Source organism: Manacus vitellinus, unplaced genomic scaffold (assembly GCF_001715985.3).
Source record: "Manacus vitellinus isolate BGI_N305 unplaced genomic scaffold, ASM171598v3 scaffold_2_pilon, whole genome shotgun sequence".
NCBI classification, from domain to species: Eukaryota; Metazoa; Chordata; class Aves; order Passeriformes; family Pipridae; genus Manacus; species Manacus vitellinus.
The window spans coordinates 18,918,760-18,940,226 of record NW_021940208.1 but is presented as its reverse complement, the minus strand read 5'-3'; the positions used below and the strand labels follow the sequence as shown (position 1 = coordinate 18,940,226).

At 38.6% G+C, this 21,467-nt stretch overlaps 1 protein-coding gene across 1 annotated transcript; it reads right to left on the bottom strand.

Annotated features, from left to right (window-relative positions):
* Positions 1–5,102: 5,102 nt before the first annotated feature.
* RFC3 (replication factor C subunit 3) lies at positions 5,103–15,146 on the bottom strand. Its single transcript, XM_018071509.2, has 9 exons — positions 15,021–15,146; positions 14,076–14,213; positions 12,881–12,948; positions 9,835–9,932; positions 8,453–8,634; positions 8,067–8,203; positions 7,840–7,938; positions 6,965–7,034; positions 5,103–5,676 (listed from the first exon to the last, which is right to left on the bottom strand). The coding sequence occupies exons 1-9, from the start codon at positions 15,105–15,107 to the stop codon at positions 5,485–5,487; spliced, it is 1,071 nt and encodes a 356-aa protein (XP_017926998.2). The 5' UTR covers positions 15,108–15,146; the 3' UTR covers positions 5,103–5,484.
* Between the last annotated feature and the right edge of the window lie 6,321 nt (positions 15,147–21,467).

Here is a 21,467-nt window from a genome sequence, read left to right as displayed (position 1 = left end):
AGTTTATCTGTGATGTATTTGAAAATGCCTTAGCCAGCATCTGGCTTTCTGTCTTAATTAGTAACTACCGGCCTAAAATTGTCACATACCACAGGCATTTGTACTGACCTCTCAAATTAAGATCATCCACAAAATTAAAAGAGGAAGAAGCCTATTTGGTCACTTACTCTACCCTTCAAAATGTATTTATTATTCATGGTGTGTGGCAGGGAATATAAGTGTAGGGTATGATTGAGAACACTGCAGATAATTCGACTTTGAAATGTAAATACGAATAATGAGTATACCTGTCTTCCCCCAGGATCTGTCCTTGCCTGCTTCATCATTCTGACTTCCTTCTTTCTTTTCTTCGATAGGGCTCCTGATTTTCTTCCTTCTTACTCAAGACTGAAACATTTTGCAGAAGAATTCCAAGAAAAGTACAGAAAATATTCCATGAATTTCTTGAAACACACGCTTTACTAACATGCCTTTCAGATTTCATTGTGACCAGGAGTGTTTTAAGAGTTGCCTTGATAATTTGGCACAACAAATCATTTGACATGAACATACTATCACAAGCTTAAAAAAGAACACCAGCTTGCTTGCACTGAAAGCCAACATTGGCAACATTTAGCTACAGTGAAACTGTGCCATTCACTGGCTGTCACAGATTGCCAATTAAAAGCCTCACACTTAAAACATCAAAGGAAATTGTCCCGAGTAAAACCAAGAAAAATTATTTGGGGAAACACTGGGTCAACCAAGAGAGGGAGTAAGACAGTAGGTCTCCAGCTCTCAGTCTTCTACTGCCCCCTAACCAAAATTTGCTCTTTGTAACTGTATGTAGTGGCTTGAAAAGAGGTCAAAAACACCCAAAAAAAGACCAACACTATTCCATGTCTTGGGACAGGACTGGAGATCAGCTCCAAGAAGGTGCCAGGACAGAGCTGGTAGCTGCTAGGATAAACACAGATGGACCAGTGGTGAAGTTAAGTTCTTTTATTATCTGCTGCCTCCCTCCCATTTCAGAGATGCCAAACCCATCTCCACTGAAATATCACCCGACGCTCAAATGATTGGGAGAATATCCACTAACTCCAGGACTGCTGAAACAGACTATACAACATCTTCCAGAAATTGAGCACACACACCCTGTACACCATTGCAGAAGAGAATCTGTTATAGGAATGTTTAACTATTAATAGGATCAATTTTTAGACAAGCAAAGCATTCACCACTTTAAAAAGAAAAAAAACGCAACCAAAACTAAACCAAAACAAACAAAACAAAACAAAACAAAGCAAAAAAAAAAAAAAAAAAAAAAAAAAAAAAGAAACCCCCCCCAAAAAACCCAACCAACCAAACAAGAAACAACCTTGGGTAGGCACCAGTTGTCGTAGTTAATTTGGACAGAAAACAATTTCAGTTTTGGTAACAGAGAAAATTCTGAGTCAATTGCTCAGTGTGTTGAAGATAATGGCAAACTATTTTAATCTTGGTCATTTTTTGATATACAACTAATTCCTGACATGCAACTTGCATGATATACTATTCATTAGCCTTCAGGACACATTCAACAAGAGAGGTTAATTTCTTTTGCATGCTTACACATTCACATTCCTTCCCTCCTTAGGGAATGTAATGATCAAGAGAAGTATTTTGGCCTTCAAGAACTAGAAACACACTTGACTGTCACCAACTTTCATTCAGCAGACTGCTACTCTGGGGTTTGGTTGAAACAAATTCATACAGCATTAATTGTTCATGCATGAAAAAAAAATGTTAAGCAAAAGGACTAAAGGTTGCTCAAGCATACCATATCTCTTTTCAACAAGACAAATTACAGCTATTACTTTATATCAATTAGCTGTAATAATCTTGAATACCCTGCACTGGAAGGAAAATCTGAGATATTGAGCTCTTATCTACCTTACTTTCTACCTTGTGATAATCAGGGTACTTCGTTGGTAGAGAAGGGGATATTCCTCATGCCAGCTTTGTTCATATGTATTTATTCAACAAAATACATTTTTAAAATCAGTCTTCCAATCAGATAATATGTTTATTGTGATTAATTCTCAAGGAGAGATGTTTATCATGGATGTCTAAAAATAATACAATTTTAAAAATAATGTTCCTCACAGGAGTTAACGCTTGGACTTCAGAAATGGAGAATAAAGTGTGAATGCACCATTTGTCCTTTGCACACCCAATCTTTGCAGAGCAGAGAAAGTTTCACCACAAGTTACTGCCTTTAGTTTCTTGATCAATTTTTTAAAATCAGTTTCACCACTGACTTTCTGTGCTAGCACAAAGCCGACTCCTCTGCAACCTCTTAGACTTGTTCAGTGCTTAAGTCCCACTCGGGAGGGAGCAACTTGGAGTTTTCATTTTGAACTAGCAGGAGGTGTTGCTGGATGAAAGCAAGGGTAATCCCCTCAGCATGCAATTCAGAAACAATTCTAAGCAGGTCTCAAAAGATGAAATCAGCTGAAGAAACGGATCATCTAGAGGTTGGTCCTGTGCTATTCAGTGTTTAAAAGTCTATCTGCACTGCTGCTCCCACTTGATCTGTGAAGGTGTGCGGCACTCAGTGTAGGTCCAGCACAGAACTGTCACTGGGCTCTGTGTGCAGGCTCAGTTGGATTAGTCGATCTTTGACGTCTTTTCAAACCTAGATGATTCTATGATTCTGCTTTAGGCTGCAGAGACAGCTGTGCCCATCCCAGGAGACCCTTGCTTGCCAGCCTAAAGTTCTGTATTTTTGGTAAAAAGGTTTTTGGTAAAAGGGAGTACCACAAGGGGAAAAAAAGGCAGAGGACTCCTTATTTCTGACAGCCCCCTGCTCATACATTCCCATCAGTGCCGTTTGCCAGCGCACAGCACAAGGGTGGAGGAGGTTACTGGCCCTTGCTTCCTCCAGCACAGCCCAGGACCTCAGTTCTCAATCATACTGCCTCTAAGGCAGCTACCCAGGAGGGAGGTGAAGCAGCATCCAAGGCAGTTAGCCTCTAAAATGTTCCCAAAAAGCACTGATCATTATCACAGAATCTCTCAAGGTGGAAGTGACCCCTAAGGATCATCAAACTCAATTCCCTGCTCCTCACAGGACTAACTAAAACTAAACATATGATGAAAAGCATAATCCAGACACTCCTTGAACTCTGATAGGCTTGGGAGCATGACCACTTCCCAGGGAGCCTGTGATGGATACTAAGGCAAAATTTCCTGAAAAATTACTAGGCAGGAAAGACGTGCAGAGTCTTATGAGATACCGTGCCCATGTGTTTAAATTTATGTTCTAGACTGTGGAAGACAAAGAGGCAGGAGTAGGATCACCAGCGGAAAATGCTGGCTCTCAGGAATACTAACAGCTGTTTTCTCTCTCTGAAAACCCTGGTCATTATCCCTTTTTTCCATCCTTGGGTACTCTTGATTTATTCCAGTTAGAACAGGATAAAAATTAAACTTCAACAGGAGGCAGCAAGAACACCTAGAGAGAGATCCATGTTGGGGTTTCCCTGAACAAAGCTGCTGAGGCCTTTTGAAACAAGAAGTTGCTCCTCTGCATCTCTCCCCTGACAAACCTACAGTCCAGCTCCTGCCTCCCCACCCTCCACAGCTACAGTCCCTGTGCATTTCAACTGTATTTCACAACCCCCTACATACATTCCTGGTCTCCCACATTAGCTTTCGGGGTTGGTTTTAGCAGGGAAGCATTTCATTATCTTTTGGACTCACTTTTGCTTCAGCACATGCTGTACTCGTACAAGTAGGGAAATTGTAAAGGTTGTTCAGCTTTTAAAAACTAGTAGTAAGACAAGGCTCCTGTAAGAGTGGGGCAGTTTGTACATGCAATAATTATGCTCCATCCACCTTTGTGGCCTTCTCTGTAATGGATTCAAGTATTCATTGCCACTAGCACTGACTGATGTTTTTCCAGGATCTCTGACAGTCAAAACACTCAGCTACCAGTGCTGGGATTCGGGTGAAGAGTATATGGAAGAAAAAATTCCATTTTCTACTTCTTCACGAGAACAGTTGAGCATGAAGCAGGCCAGCACAGTTTGAACCCAAAGGTAAGCTGTGCATTAACACCACACATCCAATGGTCAAATTCCCAAGAACAGCAGCAACACTGCCTCTTTTGGGATTAATGCTGCCTTTTGTACATTTTAAAGGGGATGACAGAGTTACTAATAACTAGTGAGATTTTTTTATGAATTGTCAGTGGGGAGGCCCTAGCTTCCAAAACAACTGCCATTATGTGTAACTACCTCTAACAAAAAAAGCCTCAAATATTAAACCCTTTCCTGGAGAAAAAGAGGAGGGGGAAGGGAACAGGAAACAGTATTTAATTCACTTTAGCTTTAAATATTATCTAGTAATAGCCTAAATTAGCACAGTGAAGTAATAAAGGTCATGAATTCAGTAATTTTTAGGTTACCATAGTATATAAACATCTGAAAGATTTGCAGACAGGTGTTGTTGGCTTTCTAGTATTATTATTACTATTTTGGGAGGTTGGGGTTTTTTTCTTTTTCTTGTTGCTTGCATTTGTTTGGATTTTTTAAACTTCAGTGTCTCCCTTTAGTCTCAGAGCATGTGTGGGTTATCCCACCTTTCTGAAAGATGTCTGTGTCAAAGCAAAGAATATCACAGACAGTATAAAACACCAATTCAGCATTTCATTTGTTCATATTTTCTACAATTTATTTTTGCCACTTTAAAAATGTCACATATCAATTTAAGAGGTGAAAAAATATCTGTTAAAAGCCAAAACTTTATCCTTCGCTAAAAAATAGTTAAAGGAATAACCTTTACTTGAACAGCATTATGTATTTTGAGGTGAAAGTATCAGACAGCAAGTGGACTTGCTTTATATAGGTATAATTCTTCTAAACAAGATGTTCCCTGGGGTCAACATGATTTACAAGCAACACAAAAGTCTGTTCATCCACAAATTCAACACAACTGCTTACAAAGAAAAAAATGTCAGAAAACATTCTGTGTGAGTGCACCACAGAAAACAATGTGGCTAAGAAAAAAAAAAAAGCCAGACAAACAGTAAGATGTATAGATCAGCAGGCAGGAAATACATGTTCAAGCTGGAACTTACCACAACATGGAAAAAGCATTTTTTTATTACAGCCCTGCCCATCTGTGATTAACAAACAAAAACCAAGCACGCAGCATCTGTGTTCTCTCTTCTTAATGTCAGCTTACAAATACTGCAAAGCAACTATGATCTTATACATCTTCCAAGGCAACGTGTTGTCTTTCTGAAAGGCCAATGTATTTTGTATGCATCTAAAGATGGATTTGTGGCTGTCGAACACTCCATCTGGTTTCTAAAGCTGAGCAAACACTGCTTTATTAAACAGTAAAATAAAAATATTTGACTTAGAACTAGACCCACATGTAATCAAGCACCAACAAGTAGGCATTTGCTACATTATTGGTATCTTGACGCAACATTCTGTGTACAACTTCAGGTATCAGTTAGAACATCATGTCATCTAGCCCGTCCTCCATGAACTTCTTGTAAATTGCCATAAACTTTGCAACAAATGCTTCCAGATGATAAATGGCTTTGCTGCCCAGTTGCAGGCGGTGTTCATAGAAGGCCGCCATCTGTGCAACTTCTCCTTTCAGTTGTCCATCACAGTTATTTAGAAGTTCTGTCAGGAGGCCCTAAAATGGGAAAAAAGGAAAAAACAGGACAGTATTTGAAAAATCAGATATTTTTTGTTAAGAGGATAACCTTCTTTCTCTGAAAATAGCCAAGCTATGACAATAGTTTACTCATTAATCCAACAGCAGAAACATTCAAGAATAATTTACTGGAACTATTTATGCCTTAATAAAGAAAATAAATTAATCTCATCTCCAAATACTGTAACCTCTACTGCATGGAGGCACATGGCTCTGGGGAGAATTCTTACCAAGATAGCAAGTGTATTAAAACCACTTACTTCTATCTTGGCAGCACAAAGAGTGCTTCTATCGAGCACAAAGAGAAACAGCATTTATAAAAAAAAGCAAGGAAAGGGCTTATTTAGAATTAAATATATCTGTTTATATTTACGTACATATTTATGTGCAGACACAATACAACTTGACCACAATACTTTAGTCATTACAAAACCCCCAAACGCATTATTTTAGATCACAGACAGCAATAAAATCATTGCAAATCCATCTGTACTAAAGCAGTCAGGATTAAGTGAGAAGTATCTCTAGATCATTTCAAGTTTATGAAAATGGAGAGGGTAGAGAATATGCACCTTTTGCCTCCCCAACATAGCAACACAGGATGCACTAACCTACCATAAGAAATGAAGGTTAAAGAAACATCTAACTACCAAAAATGTCAGAAAACAGAAATCAGTTAATGTGGAAAAAAAAATTATATCTGAAGGCAGAGTCCACCTAGGTTAAGCTGCAAACATTATCTTTAATCTTTGTTCTGCTCTAGATGTCTTCAGCATCCTTTCATCATGCTAAAAATAAGAACATACATGTCCCACTTGCTTTTTTCCTCTCAAGATGACTTCTGTCTTTGAAAAGGCCTGCTGCTCTAGCATCCTTCAGCACATCTCTCCACTAGGACATAGCAAATACTGAATTTCTAACAACAAAACTTTTATAAAAAAAATCTTATTTGATTTGATATGAAAACATATCATAGCCTAGAGAATCATATAGTCATTAAGTCTATAAAATAGGACCAAGATGATCAAGTACAACCTTTGATCAAATACCATCAGGCCTACTAATCCATATCACAAAGTGCCAAGTGTACTAGTTTTCTGAACACCTCCACGGATGGTGATTCATGTCTATTTGGAAAGGACACAGCTTTCCATGAATATTCGAATAATTTGTGATGTTTTGGTGTTGTTTTGTTTTTTTTAACTCTAGTTGGGACTGTCATAGCATTCATATTTACAACACAATAAGAGCTGGACAGCTGAATTACCTTCATTATAATCTCAGGAGGAATGCAATGTGTCAAGAGTTCATAAAGCCGTCCACGGACCTCTAAAAGCCTGTGGGAAAGACACCACAAAATATGAGAAGTATGACCCCAACGCATTCTAACGTATTTTCACCACTTGTGAAATATGTTTCAGGAAAAAGTCAACCAAGCAAAGTTTCTTTTCTGCTTTTGGCTTTGCATGTTATTTTAAACCCAAAAGCATTGCACAAGGCAATTTCAATTCAATGCTGCATATCACGTTTTACTCAAAAGACAAGTTACATATACTCTAGTTACAATGGTCTCAGTTAATCTAGAAGCTACAAGGCTATTAGAATTTGTCTCAGGCTTGTGTTCCTTTAATTCCTCTTCGTATCTAAGTTATTATTTATGCATAAGATTACTGAGGAGACACAAACAAAATTGATTAGCACCACAGGATTTCTTTATGCTGTTTTTCTGTTTCCTTGTTTATAAAAAGGGGTAAGATTATTAGGTGGCCAAAGTGACACAGTTACCAATGCTCAGCTTTTGGTATCAGGTCAGACACTACAAGCATTTAAATTAAGTGACATTTCATGCCCCCCACCAAAAAAAAGACAGAAAACACAACATGCAACTAAGCCTATGCTCACTTTTGATTACTAAGCTTCAATAGGGAAAAGCAATAGCTTTTCATTTCCTGATATTCATTCAGTGTCCTCTGGCAATTTTAAAGCTCACTTCCTCTGGCTGCAAAGTACCACCTCCAGTAGAATTAAAAAAAAATTACACATAACTAAAGATGACACATTTTTTAAATTCAACCTTCTTTTTTAGGTTCCAGAACACACCAAAAACATCATTTATAATTCTAAACAAGTCCATTCACCTACCTTTGTGGTGTCTGTTGACCAACAATGGCATTCGCAGTTTCTCTCAAGTAAACTTCCCAGTCCATCTCAGGAATGTCTTGATCAGCAGTAAAAGGATACCTACATAGTAATAAATTTTTTAAAAATTAATATCAGAGCAAATTGTCACCTATTCTAGCATGGCCTTAGAAGTAAGGTAATTCATGTGTCTGACAGCATAATTTACATTAATTTTTGTGGTGACTTACTGTTGTACTCTGCAGCACTCACACATAAGTAGTGCCTTCCGAAGATTCCTGCCAGATTTCTCTGCAATCCTTTGAGCTAGTTCCTGAGGAAGAGTCAGGCCTTCTTTCTTACACACACTGGACAAGACATGGCAGATCTAGATGGATGGAAAACAGATATCAGGGAGTACAACACTTAGCAAACCGTTCAGCAACTACATATTCTGCTGTTAGAAAGATTCCTGGACCAGAAATGGACCAGTCTTTCATAAGCCATGTTTGACAAGTCACTCACCACAAAGAAAAGCTAGGTCACTATGTGAAAGTAAAATATCTCGTAAGTCCACAGCAAGAACTTATCTAGTAGGATTTTTAAATAATTTATATTTGCTTCTATTTTAACATACATCTTCAATGCTGGGAGCAGGCACTCGTATAGCCAGGCATCTGCTTTGAATAGGTCCTATAATTTTTGACATGGAGTTGCAGCACAGGATCAACCTGCATGTCGCCATGTATTTCTCCATTGTTCTTCGCAAAGCATGCTGAGCATCTTTAGTGAGTTTGTCAACTTCTGTTAACAGCACCACTGGAAAAAGGATTAAAAATAGTGAGGTTTTGTATTAATATCAAATCTTTCTAAGAAAACAAATACTTTCGACACACAAGTGATAATACCAGAATAAACAACAATAAGTAGAAGAAGGCAGTATGATCCCACAGGCAGGAAAATAAAGATTAAGATAACCCACGCTCCTTTTTTGACTGCACAATCTGCTCTCTCACACACTATATTCACGTCCTGGAATGGCAATTTCTTCAGAGCAGGGCCTGCAATGCTTCAGTGCCAAGAAATAATCCAGATAGGTGTAGCAGCTTTCACCCTGATACCTAGTACAGTAACTTCTTATAGGAGTTTTGAAGTGAGAAATGGAGGAGAAGTTATGGCATAAGGATATATCAAAAAGCAAAAATTACTTGAAGACTCGCCTCAATACATTTTCTATCTAAAAGCCAATGTCTTAGCCTGACAAAGGAATAGTAAAAAGCTGCCTTATTGTAGTTGCAGCACCTTTCCATGGTCTTTTAAAGAAAAAAAGAAAAACGTATTTAAAAAATGCTTCACAACCATCAGGAGACACCTAATACGAAGCAGCCAACCTAACCAGCTATCTTCTGCAGGTTCCTCCATAGGCAACTGATAGATGGCTCATTTCAATACTCTGAATTGCCCAGAGCCTGGAGGAACAAGTCATCCCAGTATTCTTCTTCCACTTCTGGTTATACACACAGCCTAGCAATATCAGCCAGCTTACAAGATACTTTGAGGGATATAGTATAACTGCAGCTGTAAGGATATATACATCAATAACTGATAGAGACAATCAGTGTCTAGCAGCTCAGGTCAAACAGTACTTTCTGAGAACAGCTAGACAGAACAGTAGGAAAATGTGACAGAGTACTAAATCCATGAACATTTTCAGCTAATTTCTGCTCTTCTATCTATCAAGATTCCCTTTCTCCTAAAATCCCATTATATAGTTCTGATTTTGCTTTCAAGTTAGTCATTGGGAGGAAAAACAAGCATCTTGGAAAATTCAATGAAAGTCTCTTCATTTTCTTACCAAGTGTCCCTCTGTACACTATGGATAAAAATCTTCTAAATGGGAATAGGTTTGTTTTTACCTGCATAATGCATGAAGGTACACACATGACACAATGAGATAAAATTTCTGAAAAAAATCCCAAGTCTCAAAAGCCCTTCACTGGTTTTAACTGTTCTACTCACCTTTAAAATCTCGCTGAGTACTTGTCTCAAGCTGTTGGGACTGTGCTACTGTCTTCAAGAGTTCCTGAATTACTACACGGTCATTGTTTCCCGCATCACTGTAACAGGAGTTTGAATAAATCTTGTTTTAAAACAACTTTATATTGCATATAAAATATATCCCCCTAACCAACCCCCTGATCAACTGACTCAACAAAATTCAGAAGCTGCTAGGGTTAGAATTAAGCTCAACACACATACTTTGTTCAAAGTTACCCTCCCAGTAACAAGAACAACCCAAAGCTTATGCAGGCGCAGCTGGATTAGTAGCACTGTATTGAAGAGTAATGAAACCATTGTCAAATTAACTCATAAAAATAGAACTTATTCTTCTGGGATAAGAAATCTAAACTTTTGTTACCTATAACCTGGACAGACAATGTGAACACTTTCACTCATTATGGAAAGAACAATTAAGTCTAACAACATAATAGGATGCCTGATTCAATGGACTCAAAAGCAAGGGTTTTTTTTCCCCACCAAAAACTAGATGTCATGCCACGAACAACCTAAATTCTTAATGCACACTTGAATGGTAGACACACTGAAGTTCCAAGGTACTAGTAAAACACTGATATTGAGATACTATTCCAGCATTAGGTTTGCTTTTTTCCTCTAGGAAGGCAGTAAAACATGGGGAAATTCCTCTTGCCCCTTCTCTCCACTATCCACTACAGTAGCATTGCACAGGTTTCTCAGTCCCCACGTTATAGTAGCTCAGCTAGCTTGACTCAGATTTGACAGCCAGAGGGGACTACTGACTTGCAAGGTGGATCACCAAAAATGCAAAGAAAAAGGGGAAAAAACCACTGCCTATTTAGCATCCCAGACAATTGCCTTCACAGAAGCAGCAGTAGCTCTGCTATATTTCACTGGCAAGCAAATGAAAAGACATTTGTCTGCACTGTTCTCTTCACCACTCAACCAGACCTTCTCCATTATTGCCAAGGAGAAGGCAGCAGAGCAGAGAAAGGCGTATATGCGCAACGATTCACAAAATACTCCATGGGCTACACTGACTTGGACTGCAGAGCTCTGTCCTTCAGCAAGGCAGCAGATCTTTGCTTTTGTATTTGTGCTGTAATCAAAATGAAACAAGCCTTCTAACTGCAGTTCTACTTATGAGCTATGCCAGCTGTTAGAAATGGAAAGTGATTAAAATAGTGTTCTAATATATAAATTATTTTCTGCAGCAACAGAGAACCCAGAGATATAATTTCATGGCAAAAGATTATCCTTTTGGTATCATGTGACCACATCAAACATTCCAGGAAAACAATAAACAAAGGCAGTTACCAGACAAGCATTTGATTTTTATTGCTCTTTATTCTTTAAGGATGCACTAATGCAGCAGAACCCATTTTAAAGCATCTACCCAAGCTAGTCAAGTGACCAGAAGACAACACTCTGGAATTCAGACAATATCCTCCTTTTGAAGGAAGAAGAACATTTCTGTTAAATATTACATTTCTATCTAATGTTAATTAAATTTAAGTTTCATAACACAGTCAGTATCTGCAGCGTCCTTCCCAGAAATTCATTTCCTTTCCCTGTTAGCCATTTATCACATTCCATGTTACTCAAGACGCACAACATCATTTCACTGTATTATAACTCAGTCAAATTTCACAGGCGATAGTACAGCACAGGCAGGTTTACTGTCTGGTCAGACAAAAACATGACAATTGCTTGACACTTAAAGGCTATGAATCAATATATTGATTCTTAATCAAAACTCAGCACTACTATTATGTACAACAACTACTACGCTAATTCTACACTTTCAGGATTTTTGTATTTAAGGTGAAATACGATTATTTTATATGAGATTAGCTTAGTTGGTTAGAGCACGGTGCTAATAACACCAAGGTTGTGGGTTCAATCCCCATATGAGCCATTCACTTAAGAGTTGGACTCGATGATCCCTTGGGTCTCTTTCAATTCAGAATATTCTGTGAAATCTATGTTTCAAGCTCTAAGTACTCTCTGCAGTGTAACAGAAGAAGTATTAGTAGTATCAGGTTATCAGAGCAGAAGACTTAATGGTGACGCATTTTATACAATCAAAGTGACATATTCAGTTAACTACCAATAAAACTCTCAGCTTTTATTGAAAAACTATTAATTATTTGTGTCTGTTTTAGAACACCAGCAGATATTCACTAATCAATACACAGATTAGCTGCAGAACAAGATTTTTAAGGGGATCTGGCACATGAGAATAGCTTTTAAAATGCAAAGTAGCATGAGCAAAGGTTTAGCAGTAAGCACAAAGTTACTTCGGGATACACGTTATCTCACAAGTGCAACACAGACAACAAAGCCAACATAACCAAGGTCTCCCAGTGCACAGTGACATTCACTCTTATGCGACTTAAAGCAACATTACAGGTTTCAGGCAAATACAAGTATTTACTTTGGGTCAATGAATTTATCAGTCAGTGAACTATTACAATTTCACAACTGCCAAAGAAGACATATAGTACCACATTATAGCTTCTGTTGTTTAAATCAACATCTGACCTCACTGAAGACAGGATTCACAGTATTTTTTGGTGGTGTTCTTTCTTGTACTTCAAACGCTTTATTTGAATAGTTACCGGGCAAATCCTGCTTACTTTCGAATTCTTTTAGTTTTGTACTTGTAAGAGAACTAAAAGTATGGAGGTGTTAGTTCCAATAAAACTTCTCAATATCAACTGAAATGGTTAAGTCTATGAATCCAGAATTGTTTGTTACCCAGTCCTCAACAAGAGCATGCTTATGTGGTTAGTTAAGCAGAACATTAGCATCTTTAGTATGCAGCAATCCCAATTTCTGTTCATTTAGAGTTGTTCAATTAAAAATCCTCTCCCCATTCTCATTTGCAGATCAAACCCATAAACCATTATCTAATTTGCTCAGGCAACAGACTGGGCAATCAGTCCCTCATATGTCCAGGCTGAAACCACCTACAACATGACCATTAGCTTACCTTGGAAGTGAGGCATTTTTACTGTACACTTACCTTGGGTTAACTTCAAGGTGATAATTACTTGCAATGGTGCTAATTTCAATCTTCTTTTTAGAAGGTGCCTATACAGAAATTAAGCATGTTAAGTTTCAGGAAGTGTTCTAAAAATCTATCTTACAGACTACAACAGGCAAACCAAGAGTCTCAGAGATCAAAGAACTGCTGAGACACTGGACTTGCGTATCTCCTATGCCTCCAACCCCACCTCCAAAGGAAAAAAGGAGTACTGACACATCATCCACCTGTAAAATAGCAGCAATGATTATTATAGCAACACCTGCTATGTATTACTGCATACTCCAGTTACTCCAGAGTTTTGTAAAAGAAGAATCATTACTGGTATCAGTTGTTCAAAATAAGTGACACTCTGCCCATCCAAAGAAATGTTTTGGAGGCAAAATTGCTGGACAAGCCCGAAGTGGCTATTAACTTCTCCTGCCAAAGAATTTCAAGTCTCTACTTTGTTTGAAGAAAACATTACTATTTATAGCAGCACCGAATTGAGGTCCGAACAGTTAAATATATTCTACATTTCTATCATCCAGATTAAATATATTATTTATTCCACCACTGTGAATTAAAAAGAAAACATTAAATAACCTATTTATCAATGAAGCCTGATAATTCCTTGCTGGCTAAGCCTCCTACAGCAAGGATTTTTAAGAGGTAATATATAAATGCCTAAGATCAGGGCAGATAAAATTTAAATTGTTTTTTTTTTTTTTGCTAATGCTGAAATTGCCACTACGAGAATGAGAAAAGAAGGTAAAACTTGCATATATGCAAAAAGCAGTGCTAAGAATTTAAAAAATAACCCTTATTTCTACAGACAAATTAAATTCTATACATTTAATTCAGAACTAGTCTGTCATGACAGATGCTACTGTCCAAACCAACCTGTAGACAAAAAATTAAAACCCCCACCCCAAACAAAATAACACATAAGAACAGCCAGCCAGGCACAGAAAACAGAGAACCCCACATCCTGAAGACCTAAGGAACAAGAACATTTGGAAAACTACTTGTTCATATAACCAAACCAGTATGATTAATTACATAAAGAAGTTTGAATATACTGAGTGGGGAAAAAAATTAGTTTTAAAACTCAAAAAAATACAGAGGCTCACAAAAGAAACCTGTCAGTATATCCATATTACTTCACAGCAGATGGGAGACTTATTTTTTTTACCGTTATACTCTGATGCTCAATCCTCAGTTTCTCCACTCCTGCACCATACAATTCCCTTAACAAGCACATTATTCTTGTCTTTTTTCCAGCTCCTGATGGTCCATACACCAACAGATGAGGAAAGTCACCACACTGAACCTGAACAAAAAGCAACAAGATTAGTTAGTTACAAGAGTATTTCCTTTAGAAAAGAGTATGCATTCTTCCATTCTCACCCAAGTTTATGTTAAATGACTCTTCCAGCTCCATGATAACATAGTACATAGACTTAAAATTGCTGAATCCCTTTCCTGCAGTAACATTTCCTATAGAACATGTGTAACTTTTTTCACTTCAAACACTTCATCCCACAAAAAATTACCCCAAACAAACCAACAAACAACAAAACCCTCAAAAAAACCATCCCAGCATTTACATGCTTTTCCAGGGTTACTAGAATGACAGCTGCAATAAACACACGGTAAAAAGGCTTTAAAGAAAGATTAAAACAGACACATTTAAGAGAGAGAGAGAGAGAAAGAGAGAGAGAGAGAGAGAGAGAGAGAGAATTACTTCGGAGTTTCACTTTCAAGATTTGAATACAGGCAAAGGAGTAAAAGGTAGCCTGTGTTTAAATGAAGTCAGGCTGGAAGGGACCCCAGTGGTTCATCTGATCCAACCTCTCTGCTCAGGCAGGGCCATCCCAGCGCACATTGCATCCAGATGGTTCCTGGATATCTGCCGTGAGGGAGACTCCATAACCTTTCTGGACAGCCTGTTCCAGTGCGCGGTCCCCCGCACAGCAGAGAAGTTCTCCCCCATACTGAGGCGGAATCCCAGCTCCCAAGGGACCCTCCCTGCGGGGAGGAGAGGACCCGGAGGCCGCAGGGCCGCGGGCAGTTCCCTCCCCGGTGGGGAAGCTGCCGGAGCGCGGCGGCCCCGGGCGCCCGTGCCTGCCTCACTGACCAGGTTGCGGAGCCGCGCCGCCTGCTCGCGGTGGAAGTCGAGGCGGCTGAGGGCACCGGGCCGGTGCTTGTCGGCCCACAGGCTCATGGCGCTACCAAAACCCGCGGCGGCGGAAAGCGCGCCCGCTACGGCGGCCGCCGAGGGCAAACGGCAGCCGTGGCGGCCCCGCCCCCGCGGCGCTCCCAGCCCCAGGCCTGGTCCGGCGGGTGATCCCGGGCGGCCCCGCTCGGCCCCAGCCGGTGCTGGGTTCCCCCCTCTCGAGCGACAGAGCGAGCCCTGGCAGCAGGGCGCAGCCACTGCACTCCGCGAGGGCTTTACCGAAATAGCCCCATACCAGTCACTGTGAAGGACATGAACTCTGCACCCACAGCGAGAACCACCACACTGGCTCCCCGCCGGGGCACCGAGCCCTCCGACCCGCATTTGAAATCGGTCCTCTTACGGGGCATTTCACGGAGTCACAGTTAGGTTGGAAAAGACCTCTGGGATCATCGAGTCCAACCTGTGACCGAACACCACCATGTCAACTAGACCATGGCACTGAGTGCCACATTCAGTCTTTCCTTGAACACCTCCGGGGAAAGTGGCTACACCATCTCCCTGGGCAGCCCAGTCCAATGTCTCATCACTCTTTCCGTGAAGAAATTGTTACTGATGTCCAACCTAAACATCCCTTGGTGCAGCTTAAGGCTATAAAGAGAGAGAGGGCTTATAATTAGGCTGTAATTTGGAATATGCGTTCTCCAAAACACCACAACACCTAAAAAAGCTTGCGTTTCTTTTTTGTTAGTTAGTGCAGACATTACTGTTATCTTATTAATAATGTCCATTGGGATCTGACAACACCCATCTTGCCATTTTATTCCTGAAAACTGGATCTCCTGTGCTGGTCCCTTTACCTTACTTTGTTTTATGGCAAAACTAGCTTTCAGAAAGATTCAGATTGTTTTCTTCCACTGCTCAAAAACTTCTGCCATGTTGACCCACCCAATTATATCACCAATGTGTTGCAGGTGTTCCAGAGCTTCACCCTGTTCTAGTGCAGTCTGAATCAGTCCATGGCAGATGGTAGGGCTGTGTTTTCAACCCTGGGACAGTCAATTCTGTGGGCACTTTTCTGCGTCAGGGGAACATCTGGTCCTTCATATTGGTGTTACCCTGGGTTTGCTGCCTCATTATAAATCAATGGGTTGCCCACTGGCTATGTATTGCACAGTGAATTTGCAAGCTCCGTCTATGCGTGTGGCTTTATATATATGCAGAATATGTATGCAGAGAATTACACAAAGCATATGTATGTAACGGAGAAACTCTCTTTTTGTTTCTTTGTGTAGTATCTCTAATAAATTAAGCGTCATGCACAAGTGATATTATTTGAAAGTAGAATTCCATGAAGTGATGAAATGCAGATATACAGATGAATAGTCTGAAAAGTGTCAAGCCTAATTTTTTTATGATTTCTGTGAAAAAAATTATAGTTAGATGCAACGTTCATGTGACTATTCACGTTCTACCAGCTCTGTGTGCACATTTATTCACACAGAATGCACAAGGCAGGTAATGGCTTCACTAACCAAGACATTCAAGTTGCTCATAAAGATCACAAAAACCTACTGGAGGCACCAGGTAGTGGTGGCTCTTCCATTGATACCATGTTTCATGTTTATCTGAAATAGTTACATTACTTACTTTCATAGACACTCCTTAATCAGCTTTATTTGTAGATTGCCATGAATTAGCAAATTCAACTACCTGAAAGGAGGTTGTAGGCAGATAGAAGTCAGGTAACTAGTGACAGGACAAGAGGCTACAGTCTTAAGCTGTGCAAGAGGAGGTTTAGGTTAGATATTAGGAGGAAATTCTTTACAGAAAGGGTCATTAGACATTGGAATGGGCTGCCCATGGAGATAGTGTAGTCACTGTCCCTGGAGGTGTTTAAGGAAAGACTGGATGTAGCACTCAGTGCCATGGTCTAGTTGACTTGGTGTTGTGTCGTAGGTTGGACCCAATGATCCCAGAGGTATTTTCCAACCTGATTGATTCTGTGATTCTCCTGTTACTGCTTTGTCAGCACTGTCCTGGTACATGACTGAGTCTGTGAAAGCTGCAGCAGCAATAACCTGCCTGGGGCTTACCTTCACATCCTTTGTTATATTCAGCACCACAGAGTGGCCTGTTCCTCTGCCATTTTCTACGTTCACATTTTGTGGGTCTACAGTGTTTCTCATGTGTGCCTGCTCTCTCTGCTCCACACCTTTGTTCTTCAAAGTAATCTCTGAATTTGACCATTAATTTCTTTGGTATCCTCTTTGATTAGCTGTATTTATTACTTGCCTTTTTATGCCTTTTCAGATCCTTAGCTCATTTACCTGACTTTTTAATCATTTCTGAATTATATGCTGTTCTTCTTGTGTCTGTCAATGTCATGCTTAACTTAATTGCAACTTCTTGATAACTCCTTATAACCTATGCAGTTTTTCCAGCCTCCAGAGAGTTTTTGCTAACATATGCCAGCTTCCAGCAAGAGCTCTGACAGGTACTTCAGGCTTTTAAAGTATCAGTGAAAACAAATCTTTTTTGAATGAGGTCAGACTTCAGCAGGCATGACTCAGTCCAGAAGGCTTTTAGATACTTTCAGCTCCCGAAGAGATCAAGGAGTGAAGGCATGTAGCATCTCTGAAGTACCCTAGTCTCTTTTTATTATTAGCTCTATTTATTATTAAACTTCCATAGTATTTCTTCTTATCCCGAGGAGAAAATCTTGAATATTGTGCCCTACTTCAGCAATGGATTTAAGCATGGGCTTACACTTATTTTTTCAGTAATTTCTTACTATAGAAAGTAATTAGGCAGATGAACAAAATTAATTTGTTAAGTAAAAATTTTATCATTTTAAAACCTGGTCCTGTTTGAAGCATTGCAGTTCTGGCACTTTATATCTGATTAAAATGAGCTATAATGCTTTGATTTTCTACTTCATTAATTTTTTAACTTCACTATAAATGTGAACAAAAGTAAGTAAATATCTAAAATGGAATGGTTTGGCCAAGTATTTTACAAATAAATTAATGTAAATAATACAAGACACTGGCAATTTCAGCTGCAGGCACAATTCACTCAAATACAAAGACTGTTAGAATATGTCTTCACTCATTTTGTTCAGTCCAGCAGAAAGGTCAAAAGGTAAAATGACTTCTCTGCATGAATAAGCTAGACAATGTATCTGCAAATAGAGATTTTAACTACAAATGGCATTTTGAGCCTCTTACTACCAGCAGGCATGTTATTAGAAAGTGACTCAATGTCAGGCACTATAAGAGAAGCTCCATTTTATACCCAAATTGAACTAAAACTGTAAGACCTGAGTCTTGTGCTTTTACATATATATAAAAAGTAGTTTTTAACCAACTTTAAACTGTTTATTGAAACAGTGCTAGAACAAATTAGAGCATTATTCTAATGACCTCCTAAATATCTTTACAGCATGATTGGTGCTAGTGATCCAAGTAGCCATTAACAAGTCCAAGTACTGTTTTACTGTACGACTTGTGTTTTCCAGACAGAAGACTGCTTGGCTTCCTTTGATCCTTCAGGCTGTTTAGCTGACTGAGATAGATTTTTCTTTTCAGTTTCAAATATTTTAGCAGATCATTGCCACTCTGTTGGCCGTCACTCCACGTTATGTCACCCTGTCCCCATCAGAGCACCTATATTGCTGCAAGAAAATTGTAGCGTGTCAAGAAAGACCAGATCACTAATTACAATGCACAGAAAACAAACACAAAAACAAAAAGACCTTAATAAAGTGACATCTGTTCTGTTGGTGACATGCTGATGTCATGCAGATTGAGTATGACAGTGGAAAAAACAACATTAATGGTGATAGCCAAATAAAAATCTAAAACAAATATATCTCATATAGATTGGCAGCATTAAAGATGCTGCTTCTTTATAAGAGATGTAAAATCAAGAAGTCCTTTTTCTTCAAGAGTCTTATGGTTTGTCTTACAATCCCTTATTTAGTCTGGAAAATTAAAGTAATAAAAACATCATAGAAGTTTTCCATGCAGGATGAGGCAAGCTAAAAAGGTGTAAGAAGATATGTTTTCATAACCTCTGGAAGTGCATTCTAGAAAAGGCTACAAAGATAATATTGACTTGGAGTATACATTGGAGGATACATTCTGTCCATCAATCATTACTGTAAAATCTTTTGTACATTTGTCCATATGAAAAAGATTAAATAAAGCCCTTTCCTAAAGATGTGGAAAGATGAAAATAATTAGGTGTATTTAAAAAACAACAACAACAACAAACCAACCAACCAAACAAAAAAACTCACAACACTTGTTCTGATTTAATCAGTACTTCATGTTCTGACTCCTGCTGCTAAGGACCAGACCCTGCTCAGCTTCCCTAGTGTCTAGTGTGCCTGGAGAAGTAGAAAAAAAGGAGATATGTTTTTTGCTCTTATGCTCTCTGTGGTTTCAACTGGGCATAGCTGAGCAAACCTAAGACCTTTTTTTTCAGCATTAAGAACTGTCCAACAACACATTTAAGCAAGATTTACAGCAGCATAGTCAATCATGATAGAAAAACATAAGGAGGCAGTTGAAATTGTTTAAAAAGACTGAACATAAATTCAGACATCTGTCTGGGGACATGTAGAGTTACAGATCCTTTCTTCAGATGAACTACTGCTATATTGAATAAATACCCATTTTCTGCTGAAGGTTTTGATAAAAATCATAGGCAGTTTTCATATGTAATTTAGGTATTTCCCTCTGAGTTTTATGAGGCTACTGACTAAAAGGTACAGTCACGTGCTTGAGTTTCCACCAGCCTGCATTTTGCAACAACAGAAGAACTGCAAGAAAAGAAGCTCTTGTCCACTTAGGATTGAAGATTTAAGTTTAAGTCTCCTGAAAGTGTTCTGAAAATGACTCAATAAGTTAAGAAATATTCAACATTCTTTTCTGGGTGTATTCTAATAAGACTTATGGAAACTAATTGTGAAGCTCTTTAAAGAATAGTATGCTGTCAGATATTTGAATATATGAAGAAATATTGGTGCTTGACTTGTAATTAGGAATCGGTTTTGTGAAGATGTTGATCGACGACATTTTTTGTCTCTTTCTAGGCAAGGGTAGGTGTCGCTAACAAATGACTGAGGATTACTCTTAAATCTAGGTTGTTTGCTTCTGTTCTCATCAGGTCTTGAACTAGAATTTTTTTTATTGACTTGATCTACTTTTACAGTGAAAACAATTATGAAAAATAATGCATTTTTGCAAAAAATCAGATGAGTTACATCCTAGGTACCTCTGCCTGTAATATCCTAGCTAATGTGGCTAAGATAATGTGTCTTTTACATTTCTAACATTTGAAAACTATTTTTATATATATAATTTTTTTCTCTTGATAAATGTCTCAGGTCCTTTGAATTCATAGAATATTAATAAATTAAATTCAGGCATCTCTAAACACATCTTGGTGTTTTTCCAAAAATGGCAATAAATGTGGCATGGAAAAAAATCAGATTTTTATTGAATTCCTTCAAACTAAGTTACTAGAAAATGATGTTACCCAAACCCATATCTATCCTGTGCCATTGGCAGAACACAATGTTTGTTCCTAATCATGGTTTTCATAAATTTGCTTAAATTCAAAAGTTCTATAGCACATGCTATGTTTTATGAAACCAGTAATCTTTCAGAGCTTGACTATCGTAATTTCATCTCCTATAAAGTAATCAAATTATACTTGTTAGATCTCTTTTATTCAGACCACAGCAGTCTTGTTCATGTCCCTTAATTTGTCTTTTCCCTTGTAGAGTAATTACATTTTTGTTGAATCAATGAACACACTGAAGCTTTTGAATTTCCTAGTTTTCTCCTGAGGCTCTTCATTTTCAGAAGAGTTTTCATCTTAAGTTCAACATCAGTTTCAGTAAATTTTACTAATCTTTCAAGTTTTGTTTTGATGTCAGTCAGTAAACTCATCAGAGGTTTATACAGATTTACTAGCTAATCTGAGGCCAGCCCTGTTCATGTGTCAGTAGGTGAAATCTTAAAAGCAGTGTATTCTCATATCCCCACTGTAAATGTGTTTCTGTTATAAACATGTATAACAACAGAACATGCTATATCATGCTACGCTTCCTGGTTTTATATATTAAAATGTCCAATACACAATGACAAAAGAAATCTGGAGTAGAAATTTTGTTTGAAAAGCATTTACCACAGATTTATCTGCCTTTGGTAACAGGATACTTCTGGACATAACACTATGACCTAACTGTGGTCTTGGAAAATCACCACAGAGCAATACCGACTATGAAAAGCTGTTAAATATGTCTTCATAAAGCTGCATTGCTATTGATGTGAATGGGAATGAACCTCAGTCCCAGAGCTCCTTATGCTGCAAGGTTTTACCAGCTGAGATTAG

Excerpts from the sequence above, each read along its gene's own strand:
- RFC3 (XM_018071509.2), bottom strand. The coding sequence starts at position 15,107 with ATGAGCCTGTGGGCCGACAAGCACCGGCCCGGTGCCCTCAGCCGCCTC. Across the intron at positions 12,949-14,075 it reads TTGAGCATCAGAGTATAACG|GCACCTTCTAAAAAGAAGAT; the intron begins GTAAAAAAAATA and ends ATTTCTGTATAG. Across the intron at positions 8,204-8,452 it reads CTGCTCCCAGCATTGAAGAT|ATCTGCCATGTCTTGTCCAG; the intron begins GTATGTTAAAAT and ends CCATCCATCTAG.